Here is a 13,187-nt window from a genome sequence, read left to right on the forward strand (position 1 = left end):
GAGGAGAAATCGGCGATTTAATGTATAACACACAGTGTAAACCAAACAAAATTGCCTTTTAAAAAGTTAGTTCAGCAAAATGAATGTAGCTAACGCAGTTGGGATTTGTGTGACGTCACGGCAAGTTTCCCTTTGAGAACTACGATTCCCATGATCCTTCAGGAGACACGTGACTGTCTCATGCCTCATTGTCAGCTGCATTGTGGTGGACAAAACAGGTAGATGGAGTTCAGTGTTGTCTTCAGCTGCAGGAAGAGTCAGAGGGAGTCGAGTGACAGGTAAACACCTCAGCCTGGTATTATAGAGTTATTTATTTTAACAAAAAAACAGCGTTAAAAAGCTTTATTATTTACTTTCCACTGTTCTTCCATCTTTATTAGAAGCTTCAAATTATTGCTGTTTACTTTCTGTGTCAATACTTGATGTTATCAGCATTTATATCATCAAAATGTGACTGAAAGCAGTTTTCTGATTTGTCTGTTTCTGTGTTATGGATTTATTCTAACTGCAGTGGGATGATCAAACCTCAACATTTTCAGACTTTCATGTCACTTTTGGAATCAAAATGATATCAAAATATCTTCTGGTTCTTATTTATATGCACTGATCAGCCATAACATTAAAACCACTGACAGGTGAAGTGAATGACATTGATTATCTGGTTAGATTGGCACCTGTCAGGGGGTGGGATGTATTAGGCAGCAAGTGAAGAGTCAGTTCTCGAAGTTGATGTGTTGGAAGCAGGAAAAATGGGCAAGTGTAAGAATCTGAGCGACTTTGACAAGCGTCAAATTGTGATGGCTAGACGACTGGGCAGGTCTTGTGGGGTGTTCCCGGTATGCAGTGGTTAGTAGCTACCAAAAGTGGTCCAAGGAAGGACAACCGGTGAACTTGTGACAGGGTCATGGGCGCCCAAGGGGAGCGAAGGCTAGTCCATCTGGTCCAGTCTCACAGAAGAGCTACTGTAGCACAAACTGCTGAAAAAGTTAAGCTGCGGACCGGTCAGAGTGCCCATGCTGACCCTGTCCACCACCGCAAGCGCCTACAATGGGCACGTGAGCATCAGAACTGGACCATGGAGCAATGGAAGAAGGTGGCTTGGTCTGATGAATCACGTTTTCTTTTACATCATGTGGACGGCCGGATGCGTGTGTGCGTCGCTTACCTGGTGAAGAGATGACACCAGGATGCACTATGGGAAGAAGGCAAGCTGGCGGAGGCAGTGTGATGCTCTGGGCAATGTTCTGCTGGGAAACTTTGGGTCAGACCAAGTACAGCCTTCATGGCAGCGGTATTCTCTGATTTCAGTGGCCTCTTTCAGCAGGATAAAGTGCCCTGCCACACTGTACAAATTGTTCAGGAATGGTTTGAGAAACATGCCAAAGAGTTCAAGGTGTTGACTTGGCCTCCAGCTTCCGCCGATCTCAATCTGATCGAGCGTCTGTGGGACGTGCTGAACAAGCAAGTCCGATCCATGGAGGCCCCACCTCGCAAATTACAGGACTTAAAAGGATCTGCTGTTAATGTTTTGGTGCCAGAAACCACAGCATACCTTCAGAGGTACATGGAGTACATGCCTCGACAGGTCAGAGCTGTTTTACCGGCACAAGGGGGACCTACACAGTATTAGCAGGTGGATATAATGTTCTGACTGATCAGTGTATAAATCCTTTAAACTAGCAAAATAAGTATTATTTTTCTTAAATAATGAAATGCATATTGTATTTTACAATAAAAAAAGTTCTTAAATTTTGTTCTTCATCTGTAAAACATCCTTAGTATTATTATTATTATTATTATTATTAGCATTATACCATGCTGTGATTTACATTTCCATTACATTATAGTGCAGTCTGAGTAAAAAGGGTACTGTACGGTACTTTTCCTTGTCACTTTTGTACTTTTAGTTCATATCTTTTGCCTAGAAATGTAAGTGCATGTAGTGTAGCTTTAAAGCTTTACTCTAAAAAAATAATTACGGTCAAATTATATACCTTAAATTATTTTGAGGTACACTAGGTTCACTTTATTCACATTTCCTGGTGAAATGTAAAGGGTAAAAGGTAAAGGTGCCACTTAAAAGGCAAGAAAAGGTAGTTTAGTATCCTTTTTTCTGCTTTCCATGATGGTCATAGAACAGCTGTTCTAATAAACACGACTACGAGCAGACTGCAATAAGAAGATAAACGTGCATCACGTGTTGTGATCTGATGCGTGTGTGTGTTCAGGTGCAGAGATGTGTCCAGAGTCGGAGAAGCTCACTGGTCTGATCGCAGCTACGTTCACGCCGCTCACTCCACAAGGGTACGAATGGACGGCCGAATATTTGAAAAAGCTTCAGACCAAAACACAGAATATGCATTTTTGGCAGTTTGTGTAATTAAGGACGATAATGTGAGGATCTGGCGTTTTTATTGGTGAATAAAAACAAGCTCTGGCTTATAGGAGATTTATTTATTTATTTATTTAGCAGAAGGATATAGTGTTTTGGGTTTTTTTTTTAATCCAAAAAAAAAACAAAAAAACAACTGCAGTACTTGATGGACTTAATTCAAATTCAAATTTCCTGCTCAATTTCATGTTCATAAACCAAAATTGAACTCTAAAACATCTTATTAGTCTTCCTCAGGAGGAACTTGAGCACTATCTCCAGTTAATTAGCTAAGGAGACGTTTTAGCAAATATATTTTATGATTTCTTTCTTTCTTTCTTTTTTTTTATTTTAAAATTTTCAAAAAACACTACGCTACAGACCTTTGCCCTTTCATAGTTGCTGACTTCGGAGATTTTCAGTTGGAAAGTCTGTGAATAAGCGTTGGTCAATGAGTCACGACGTCATTAAAATGTCCGTTGTGTGCAAAAGATGCAGAATCGGGAAACTGAGGTCCGCCGTGATGTGTTTTCTCTTCTGCTTTCTCATCCAGTGAGCTGAACCTGGCGGTGATCGGACAGTACGTCGACTACCTGCTGGAGAAACAGAGCGTGCGCAGTGTGTTCGGTGAGTCTCAATCCTGCACACCCAGGCAGAAAAGATAAAGAGTTTGCTCTTGTCTAATGTGTGCGATTGTGTGGGTCTGGTCCAGTGAACGGGACGACGGGTGAAGGCTGCTCTCTGACCCTGCAGGAACGGAAGCAGCTGGCGGAGGAATGGTGCCGTCAGGGCAAAGGGAAGTACGTTGACCGTCGATAATGAAGTGTGTATGTGCTGTGTCAGGGATTCGTGTGTACTGGAATAAAATTACAAATGTGTTTGTTTGATTTATTTATTTATTTATTTATTTAGACTCGACCAGGTCATCGTTCACGTCGGCTGCCTGAGCGTAAAAGACTCTCAGGAACTGGTGAGCAGGTTTTTTTTTCTTTCTTTCAGAAAAGTGACTCATTCACAAACACACAAACACACACACACACACACACACACCAGCTGTTCCAGTTCTCTTTCTGTGGAAATATCAGAATTTTAATCTACATGCAAACTCCGTGCTCGTGGCTAAGGTTTTGAAATAAGGAATGACATCGGGGTTTCCTGTGTCTTGTGCAGGCACGTCACGCCGCGTCAGTAGGAGCTGATGCCATCGCTGTCATCTCTCCATCTTTCTTCAAACCCAGTAATGCAGGTTTGGCAGTTTTGTTTCTTAATTAAAAAAAAAGAAAACCAAGACTTCTTATTGCACAAAAGAACATACCTTATTGCACAAGGAGTGTGACATCCGAGTGTTTTTGGCCCACTAAAGGAGGAGGCATTGGGTGGAAAGATCTTCTGATCAGATGAAGAAGTACAACACAGGCATCAGTGGCTTCAGTACACACGCAACCGGAAGAATTTTTACTTGTTAAACGTTTAATAAATAGTGATATTAACTGTAGTTAATGACAACTGACAGGAGCAAAATAAGCCGTGCTCTCAGAGTGGGAGGGGCATACTGTCTCTCACCTGTCAATCACAGCGACACTAGGCACTCGTGGGCGTCTGTGAGCTCATGTATGTGGAAGAGGGCAGATAGCACTTTCGTCCGAATGTGTTATGCCGCTCTGTGACGCAGCATGAGGAATAACAGTTTGAAAAGTTTACGGTTTCACGTGTCTCTGAGGGAGCACGTGTTGGCCTTCACCTCCCCAGCTGGAAGAGGTCATGTGATAGGGGAGAGCTGGCACGTTAAGACCTGGATTTTGATTGGTCAGCTAAATCCAATTCTTTATTGTTCATCTCGTTCATCATCAGTGAGAATTTCCTGACTTTCTAATAAAACTGCTGTTTTTCCTCAGAGGCGTTACAGATGTTTCTGAAGGAAGTGGGTTCAGCGGCTCCACAGCTTCCTTTCTACTATTATCACTTACCCAGCATGACGGGAGTGAAGCGTACGTCTCTCTCTCTCTCTCTCTCTCTCTCTCTCTCTCATACATACACACACACACACACTTAAATGAATCCCTTTTCCACACTTTTTAAAAATTCTCTTTCCTTTTTCTTACATATACTTCCCTTCTTCCCATTCTTGCCATTCCCTTTCCTTCCATTTTTTTCCCCTTTTTCTTATACGTTCCTCTCCTCTCCTTTCATTTCCTCTCCCCTTTCACTCTTCCTTTTATCTCTTACTCTCTTTTCTTTTCCTTTTTTCTTTCATTCTCTCTTCCCTTATTTTTCCCCCTTTCCTCTTTTTCTTCCATCTCCTCTCTTCTTCCTTGTCTTCACTTCTTTTTTTTTTTCTTCTAATTTTTCTTCTCTTCTGTTTTATTATCCTATTCCTTACATTTTTTCGTTTCTTTTTCTTATATATTGTTCTCCTCTTCTTTTTTCTATCATCTTTCTTCTCTCCTCCTTTCCCCTTTTCTTATTCGTTTTCTCATTTCTTCTCATTTTTCCTCTCTTCTCTATTTATTTACACCTTTTTTTCTCTTATCTTTCTCCTTCTTTTAATTGTTTAATTCTGTTCTGTTTGTCTTGCTTTGTCTTAACCATTTCTTTTTTTTATTCATATTCTTACCTATTTACGTGTTTTTCTTTTCTTTTTTGTACACGTTTGTCTTCTGTTCTCTCATTTTTTATTCTCTTCTTCTCTCTTTCCTGATTCTTTTTTTCTCTTGTTTTTTCTTTTCTCATTCCTTTTTTAGTTTTTCTTCTATTCATTTTTCATCAGTTGTCTTTTCCTATTCATTCTGTTCTCATTTCCTTCATTCTTTCTTCCCTCTTTTATACTCCTTACTTCTTTTCTTCCTTCTTTTTTCTTTTATCTTTTCTCTCTTTTCTCTTATTTTATCATTCTCTTCTCTTCTCTCCTCTCTTATTTACTTCTCCTTTATTTCACCTTCCCCCTCCTTTCTCTTCTTCACCGCTCATCTTTTTTCTCTCCTCGTAGTGGACGTGAGGGAGGTTCTGGAAGGCATTGAGAAGAAGATTCCCTCGTTCCGAGGGCTGAAGTTCAGCGGAGTGGATTTAAGAGATCTGGGACAGTGCATCAGTTACTGCCGTCCTCGTGGCTGGTCCATCCTCTACGGAGTGGACGAGGTGGTTTTTTTTATTATTTACTCTTTCACTGTGCAGCTTTACGAAAATAAATTTCACAAATGCAAATAGTTTTGTTTTTGATATAGTTTTGTGTTCTTGATGTTTTTCGTTAGCATCTGCTGGGAGCCTTGGCACTGGGAGTCAACGGTGCCGTGGGAAGGTCTGAATTTTTTTTGTACCTGCTTTAACAATTTAAAAAACAGTTAGTAAACTAATACTTGATATGGCGTGACTTCAGAAGAAAAACAAGTGTTTCTTAATCCTTTAGGCATTACCAAATTGTTCAATTTGATTGGCTAAAAACTGTGCCAGTTTCTTCACTGGAAAAGTGGAAGTAACAGCGGTAGCAGTAAAACCCTTTAACGTAAACTACATAAATTCCTTAGCCAGCTATTTGTTATTCACTAGCTATTTGCTTTCGTCTAGAAATTCCTCAAAAATCAGGAGCAGCGTCAGTGGTAGTTTAGAAATAAAGTCTATTATTCCCTGTAAAATAGCCACATCATTGTTTCGTCTATCAAATAAGTAATGTTTGCCTAACAAGGTCAGATTTCTCGGAGACTCCGACACAAACGGTTTTTAGATAAAGTTAAATAAATAGTGAGATTGGCATTGAAACTGACAGATGGTGTTGTCAAGTGAGAAATGCACAGTGATATCATCACTACATATAAAATACAGGTTTTCACTATTGTACTATATATTTTTTTTCCTCTGCAGTACGTACAATTACGTGGGTTACTTCATGAACAGGATGCTGAGTGCGTTTGAAAAAGGAGACCTCTCTCTCGCTCAGCACCTCCAGGTGTGTCTCAGTCCATATTGTCCAGCCCATCCTCTCTTTTTTCTCTCTCTCTCTGAGTTAATAAGAGTTAAAGCTTTATCTCTGACTGTTAGAAAATGCTGACACTGGAGACTCCTTCCATCAATGCTAAATAAACATCTCCTTGGACTTCACCATATCAACGATTAAACGTTTTTAATCCGGTGGAGCTTCCGCGGTTCAAGACTGTGTGAATGAGCTGTTACTATAGAAACGATATCGTCTTAGAACAAGCGCGTTAATATAAACCTGTGAATTGCAGCTGCACTACTGTCAGAGCTGCTGTTATAGGAAATTAATCAACACTTTCTGACAAATCACAATCCAGGATTCAACAACACTGTGGTATAAAGCAAACTGTAACATATGATATACGACCCTTTATTTCCAATAAACGGTTACAAATCGTCAAGAGAGAGTGATGGAACAACTGTGTGTGTGTGTGTGTGTGTGTGTGTGTGTATATATATATATATATATATATATATATATATATATATATATATATATATATATATATATATATATATATATATATATATATATATATATATATATATATCTTAGGCACCCTATTTTTTTTAGTACAAACTTTGTTATAGATGTTTCTTTTCTGACTTCTACATTATTGATTCAGTGCAAAAACATTTTAGATTCTAAACATTAGTTTTCCGGCACAAAATGAAATGTTAGAGAAAAATGTTTGTATGTCAGTAAAGAAAGCAGCAGATTCCATAAGAGACACTTTTCAGATAAAAACATAATGAAGGCTGCTGGGTTTCGCTGCAGAAATAAGAAGCGAGTCGACAGTCAAAGTCTCCAGAAGAACTGTGGCTGCTTCTGCAAGATGCTCAGTAACACTTCCAGCTCATTTCCTTATAAAACTGCACACACTGCACCTGAGACTACTGTTTATTTTTTTTTTAAAGCGAAGGATCGTCACACCACATATTGACTTTGTTTCATTTATTACTGTTTACTGCTCTTTATAGTATTTTTTTTAATGTAGAAACATTTAATTTCATTATTTTTGAAGGCATCTTTGCTCTTCAGCATTTCTATGCATGTGCCTAAGACTTTTGCACTGTACTGTATATAATATATATTTAATGTGTGTTGTTCTTTCGGCTGCTCCCATTAGGGGTCGCCACAACAGATCATTGGTCCACATGTTTGATCTGGCACTGGTTTTACCTTCTTTGCGTCAAGCAACATGACATCACACCATCACTGATTATTTTCCCATAACAGCAGATTCCCGAGTGTTTTCCTTAATTACCTTAACTGTTTATCTGTTGTTTTTTTTCTTTTCAGTTTAAGTTGCAGGACGTCATCACATTCTCAAACAGTCTAGGTGAGGTCATAGATTACAAAGCTGATTATACACCTAAAAATATCAGCTTCCTATTTTTTCGAATGTCAGCTGTACGTCTCATGACTAGATGAGAAAGTGTGTATTTGTCTTCTGATCCTTGTCTAGGCTTCGACTTGGCCATGAATAAGCAGCTGATGAGTTTGTGTTCCGGCCTGCCGATGGGTCCTCCGAGGCTGCCGCTGCTTCCGTGGCCTTCTGATCGCGTTCAGGAGATCGTTAAGAAACTCCAGCAGGACATGGAGGTCTGTCCTAAATAAAACAACAGCACTTTGATAAATCAGCCGTCCCGGATACGTGCAGGTCGTTGGGGTACCACACGTTTGAAGAAGCCACGGCGTGCTTATGAGACATAAGCTCTGATTAGCTTGTGCTAAATGAATCGGTAATCTAGCTTTTAAATCAATACTTCGGTGAAAGAGACTAATATAGCCAGTAACACAGGAATCCATTTATATGGATGTAGTTTTATGTACCACTCCTGTAACTTGATCTCTTTAATAATTCATAATATCTACAAAAAAGAGGCCTCATGAAAGCTGAGACGGGTTTCTTTCGTAAACACTGATGGGGAAAAACAGAAAGGAAGAAATCGATGGTGTATAAAATCCACAGTTTAGTAGCAATGTGGATTTTATACAACAGAGATTTCTTCCTTTCTTGTTTGAAGGGATTGTTGTTTTTCCACATGCATTTCATGCAGATCTAAAATGTAAACTAATTTACCGTATATACTACTTTATACTACTTAATCGTTTATGAAACACATCTGTTTTCTGAGCTTTTACCAAGAATCAGCTTGAGTTTAATACGTACAGTTTGTTAACCGCTAAAACGTCTCGGGTTTTAATTCATTTGTAGAGCTCCAGCTCCATACATCAACATTGAGAGAGTACTTTTTTTAATATAACATCTAGTGTTTTTTGTTTTGTTTTGTTTTATTTACTTGAACTTGTAGGTTTGTAGATTAGGGATGTGTCTTCTGTCTAATTTTCTTATTCAGATATTCAGATAAGTCTTGAATGAATGGATTTTCAGTTAAACACTATTAGAGGGAGGGGGAAAAAAATATCAGTTAAATGGTTATTCTGTTTGTGTTTGACTGACGAAATAGAGAGAAATAATGTTTTACAGAAACGCACAGCAGCAAAAGTGTATTTCAGCTTGGTGATTCAGCCTGTAGTCCTGCTATAACATCTAAAATTCAAATTCAGACTGACTTTATATGATTACAGAGTTAATGAAGTACAGATGTTTCCATGTTATATTTACTAAACCAGTGAATTAAAATTGAGAAATGAAATGAAATGAATAATATGATCAAACACTCATATTAGCAAGTCAGTCATGTTGCTTGTGTAATTATATCTGCTTACAGAGGTTTGAAAAATGTAAGTCTTTTCATTGTTTTTTATTTTATTTTATTGAAAGTCTTTATATGTGTTTTTGAAAGCACAGTATCTGAAAAATCTCTAGCATGAACTCAGCAGTAAATCTGATTAACCTTTTGTGTCAGTTATGTAAGCTGTGAAGCTAGTTCTCGGAAATGTCTTTGGAAATGTACTCGTACTGTATTTTCTGAGGAGCATTTAAAAACATTATCAAAATGATTTAGAGATGGAAAAGCATTAAACAGACATTAAAACATTTTTAAAAATCTCACTGGAAGTACTTGAATAAAAGTGTTTGTCACAGGAGCATTATTGGTCCTTCATCAGGCTTCGTCACTTTGGATAAAAGCGTCTGCCAAATGAACAAATGTAACACCTCGTTTACTTCTTCGAGACTTTCATAATAATTAATTGCATGTCTGAAAACCTTCATAAACACTCTCTCTCTCTTTCTCTCTACCTCTCCCTCTCTCAATTCCATCCCACAGGAGTAAACATTCCGCAGACTGAGAAATTCCTGTGTTTGAGATTAAGTGCAAGTATTTGGAAAAACATAGAAACTTTCATTTCCAATCATTTCCAAACATCACGGCAAGTCAAAACTGTTTTTGGATGAGTGTGAGAGAGAGAGAGAGAGAGAGAGAGAGAGAAAGAGAGAGAAAAACAGTATCTGGAAAGGTGGAGTTTGAGCTGCAGGAACACACACAGAGTTTTCTTCTCATTTTCAGGTCCAATAGTCAGTTTTAGAGTAAAACTCGGTGTAAATTGCTCTGTAAGCTCAGTTTTAGTGATCGTGTTGTGGCCGCACTATGGTCTCGAGCGTTTTGTGGATCTGGGCTCGGATGCTGGCGCTTATGTGCCTCCTGGTGCCAGGCTCTGGGTATCTGTTGCTGCGTGAAGGAGAAAAATGTGGAGGCTGGGTCGAGGGCGGGTGCGAGTCCGGTCTCCTCTGTCAGTCTGATGAACCCTCATCCGATTTCTTCTACGCTGAAGGAGTGTGCACCAGTAAGTACAAGTTTATTACTACACATCCACAAACACACTCCTCCTGACTCTAGATCGTCAGGGTTTAAGGACTATCTATTTCTTTAATTAATTGTTTAACAAAGTTTCACTGCTTCTAACTGGATTAGGTCAGCGTTAGATATATTACAATGTAATTCCACACCAGCGGGACGACTTCACATTTTAAATATGTGGCTGTAATAAATCATTTCTCCTGCTACATGCTACATTTCTCAGGGCCTGTAGGTTGTAACTGCTCCGAGGTCCAGTGTCCACCACAGCGCCGTGGTGGCTGTCGCAGCCGTCCAGCGAGCGATCCGTGTGGGTGTTGTTCCCACTGCCCCAAGACGAAGGGGCAGGTGTGCGGTGGGCCGAGCTGGAGATATGGTTACTGTGATTCGGATTTGGTTTGCGCTCTTGTTGTGGGGCTTGATTCGGTCAGACCTCCACAGATAGGCGTGTGCAAAGGTACTACTACTGCTACATATACTCTATATAACTCCTTATACCACATTTGTAAAGTGCTTTACAGAAGACGGAGTAAAAGTGCAAAGAGAAAATTAAATGATACATAAGAATAAAATCAACAGATTTATGATTCATTGTTAAATTCGTTATTCATTGTTCAAATTTATTCCTCTGTATGTATTCTGCTCTTTCATCATTGCTATCTCTCTCTCTCTCTCTCTCAGCGGTTCCAAGTCATTTCAAAGACACCTTCTCCAGACCTCTATGTCCTGTTTGGTATGGTTGCAACGTGCATGTTGGAAATTGTGACTGCTATTCACAGCAGTCCTGTTTTCCAGCGTTCTCATATAGCACCTACGACGCCTGCAATAAAGTTCTAATGGGTGACATACACAAAACGGGCCACAGAAATTCAAACACACACACATGTTCACATAATGGCCATATTTGCAGTTGAGTTAAGGCCACAGTGAAGAGTTAATCTCGGAGTTGACATCAGTATATAGACCTCTTTTGACTTAAACATACAGCTGCGTGTCGTTAGCATAGCAGTGGAAGCTAATGCTGCATTCAACTAAAGGTCATAACTTGTAATTCATATCTGACTAGAAAAAAATAAACTCTCTCTCAACTTGGAATTCCTACACGGAGACTCGGGACGGTCTCCTCAACTCAAATCAATATGGCCGCTCACAGCATCAACAGTAAACAAAGTAGCACTTCTTTACGTTTTAATGCGTTATACTGCACTGTATAGACAAGTATTTGCTTTAGATCATTCAACATACAGACCTATTCGCTTGTTACATCCGTAACACTGACTGAGGTAAATATACATCACACATCACAGTTAGCTGGCTAGATTGTTGCTACCAAAAGAAAAACATGGAGGCATCCATGTTTTTTTTTCCCCGCTTTGTATCAAGAACGCACAGACGTAGAAAAAAATTGCGTCATTCCAAACTCAGACTTCCTGCTTCCAAGGTAAGTCGAATGCAGCATGCGACCATGTTTATGAATAATTACTCAGTGGCAGCATGTATAGGGAAAACCAGCAGTGAGCAAAGAACAGAGGCTTGTTGAACACAAAATTTAATTTCTGTACACACAACGAACAAATTGATAATATTTAGTCAGAGAAAGGAAAAGTTAATCAAACCTAAAAAGATTTTATTGACAGCCAAATAATGTAGTTGGATTCCAGATTAACTAAGACAATTTCGGGGGAAAAAAAGTGAAATTAAAATGAATATCACAACTATTAAAGGCCATATATCAAGCGAAGTACATTCTTAGTGTATTTTGCATATTTTTTGCTTTTATGCTGCATAATATTACAGCTGATAACAATTCAACATATGAAAAGTTCTGTTTTATTAGTCTGAATTTTTTGACGAATAAACAAAAGCACCTGCCTACCGCAAGTCTGAATATTAATAACTTCAACCAAGTAACTACTGATGCTCCTTCTGAATTTTAGTCACCGGTTCTGAATTTAACCCCCACACACACATATACACACTCATCCATACGTTATACATGCTAAACCATTAAAGTAGCTCATTATCTCAGAATTCTCAATAAAACTTTTTTTTTTTTGCCCCGTAAGAATTCTTGACGTATGACGTTTATGACAGCGACGCAAAAAAGCCTCCCAAACCAGAGAAACCTGCACATGTGTGTATGGAGTGGGGTTGTGAGGTTCAGGACTGCGAGTGTGTGTGTCAGCAGAGAAAGTGCAACGACAGGATACCTCTGTACGAGGAAGCCTGCTGCAACATGCTGAGTAAGAATGCGTCTTTTCCTACATGAAGTTTGATTAATATTGATGTTTTGAGGTTACTCTTAAGCCGCTCACTCAAACTCTGACTTGTTGATTGAAAATTCTCTCTCTCTCTCTCTCTCTCTCTCTCTCTCAGAGGAATCTGGGTGCCGTAATGCGTCCTGTCCTGAGATTCCCACTCCACCGTGTCCGGAAGACTCCTTCATTAGTGAGCCTCACACTGATCCCGGTCAGTGCTGCCCTGTTGTGCCTGCTATGTGCACCTGCAACTTCCAGACCTGCGCTCCAAAACCCACATACTGCCCCAACCGTGGACTTCCCAAACTTGTCGTAAAGGGCAACGGACACCCAGGGACCTGCTGCGACCTTTACGAGTGTGTGAAAGAAGGAGATTAATTAGGATTAACACTCACAGGCCCGAACCCTTGATCTCTTTTGTTTCAAACCTTTAACCTCTTTTTCTTTTTCTCATTCAAACATGAATAGCTTTGTATTTGTCTAAAAAAATCTCATTTGAGTAAGTACAAACAAGAATTGTTTATAAAATTGTATAAATTTGATGAAAACATTGGAAAAGTGCACCGCATCATCCGAGACTGGGACTGAAACCTTCTGCATTAATGATTTACAGCAAATCTCTGGTTCTGTTTACCTTTAACTGACCTCATCATCTACTTAATTGTTGTGAAGAATTGTTCAGTCATTAAATCTTCAATGGTTACTGTAGGAGACAGATGTCTTATTATAGCATATGTACTCTAGTTAAATCATTTATCCCAATGTATTAAACAAAACATTTTATACAATTCAATAAAAAAGTAAAATGCATTGCTCAGAAA

At 39.1% G+C, this 13,187-nt stretch overlaps 2 protein-coding genes across 3 annotated transcripts; both read left to right on the forward strand.

Moving 5' to 3' along the window:
* The first annotated feature begins 189 nt into the window (after positions 1-189).
* Positions 190-9,363, forward strand: npl (N-acetylneuraminate pyruvate lyase (dihydrodipicolinate synthase)). Of its 2 annotated transcripts, none has more exons than XM_026928129.3 (12): positions 190-278; positions 2,229-2,304; positions 2,925-2,998; positions 3,084-3,171; positions 3,284-3,341; positions 3,542-3,617; positions 4,267-4,359; positions 5,358-5,506; positions 5,620-5,666; positions 6,227-6,311; positions 7,644-7,683; positions 7,810-9,363. In XM_026928129.3, exons 2-12 carry the CDS (start codon positions 2,237-2,239, stop codon positions 7,959-7,961), a joined length of 930 nt encoding a protein of 309 aa, XP_026783930.2. In that variant the 5' UTR covers positions 190-278; positions 2,229-2,236; the 3' UTR covers positions 7,962-9,363. The 2 variants fall into 2 exon arrangements, with proteins under 2 accessions (XP_026783930.2, XP_053092061.1); XM_053236086.1 differs by lacking the exon at positions 190-278 and adding an exon at positions 1,462-1,633.
* Positions 9,364-9,550: 187 nt separating this feature from the next.
* LOC113535040 (cysteine-rich motor neuron 1 protein) lies at positions 9,551-13,187 on the forward strand. The gene is made up of 5 exons (XM_026928126.3): positions 9,551-10,097; positions 10,335-10,565; positions 10,790-10,948; positions 12,175-12,351; positions 12,485-13,187. Exons 1-5 carry the CDS (start codon positions 9,902-9,904, stop codon positions 12,742-12,744), a joined length of 1,023 nt encoding a protein of 340 aa, XP_026783927.3. The 5' UTR covers positions 9,551-9,901; the 3' UTR covers positions 12,745-13,187.

This window comes from Pangasianodon hypophthalmus, chromosome 8 (assembly GCF_027358585.1).
Source record: "Pangasianodon hypophthalmus isolate fPanHyp1 chromosome 8, fPanHyp1.pri, whole genome shotgun sequence".
NCBI lineage: Eukaryota > Metazoa > Chordata > Actinopteri > Siluriformes > Pangasiidae > Pangasianodon > Pangasianodon hypophthalmus.

Bases quoted from the DNA above. Each gene is read 5' to 3' on its own strand.
- npl (XM_026928129.3), top strand. From the start codon at position 2,237: ATGTGTCCAGAGTCGGAGAAGCTCACTGGTCTGATCGCAGCTACGTTC. The intron at 4,360-5,357 runs GTACGTCTCTCT...CTCTCCTCGTAG, and splicing joins CAGCATGACGGGAGTGAAGC to TGGACGTGAGGGAGGTTCTG. The intron at 5,667-6,226 runs GTCTGAATTTTT...TTTCCTCTGCAG, and splicing joins GTCAACGGTGCCGTGGGAAG to TACGTACAATTACGTGGGTT.
- LOC113535040 (XM_026928126.3), top strand. From the start codon at position 9,902: ATGGTCTCGAGCGTTTTGTGGATCTGGGCTCGGATGCTGGCGCTTATG. The intron at 10,098-10,334 runs GTAAGTACAAGT...TACATTTCTCAG, and splicing joins CGCTGAAGGAGTGTGCACCA to GGCCTGTAGGTTGTAACTGC. The intron at 12,352-12,484 runs GTAAGAATGCGT...TCTCTCTCTCAG, and splicing joins AGCCTGCTGCAACATGCTGA to AGGAATCTGGGTGCCGTAAT.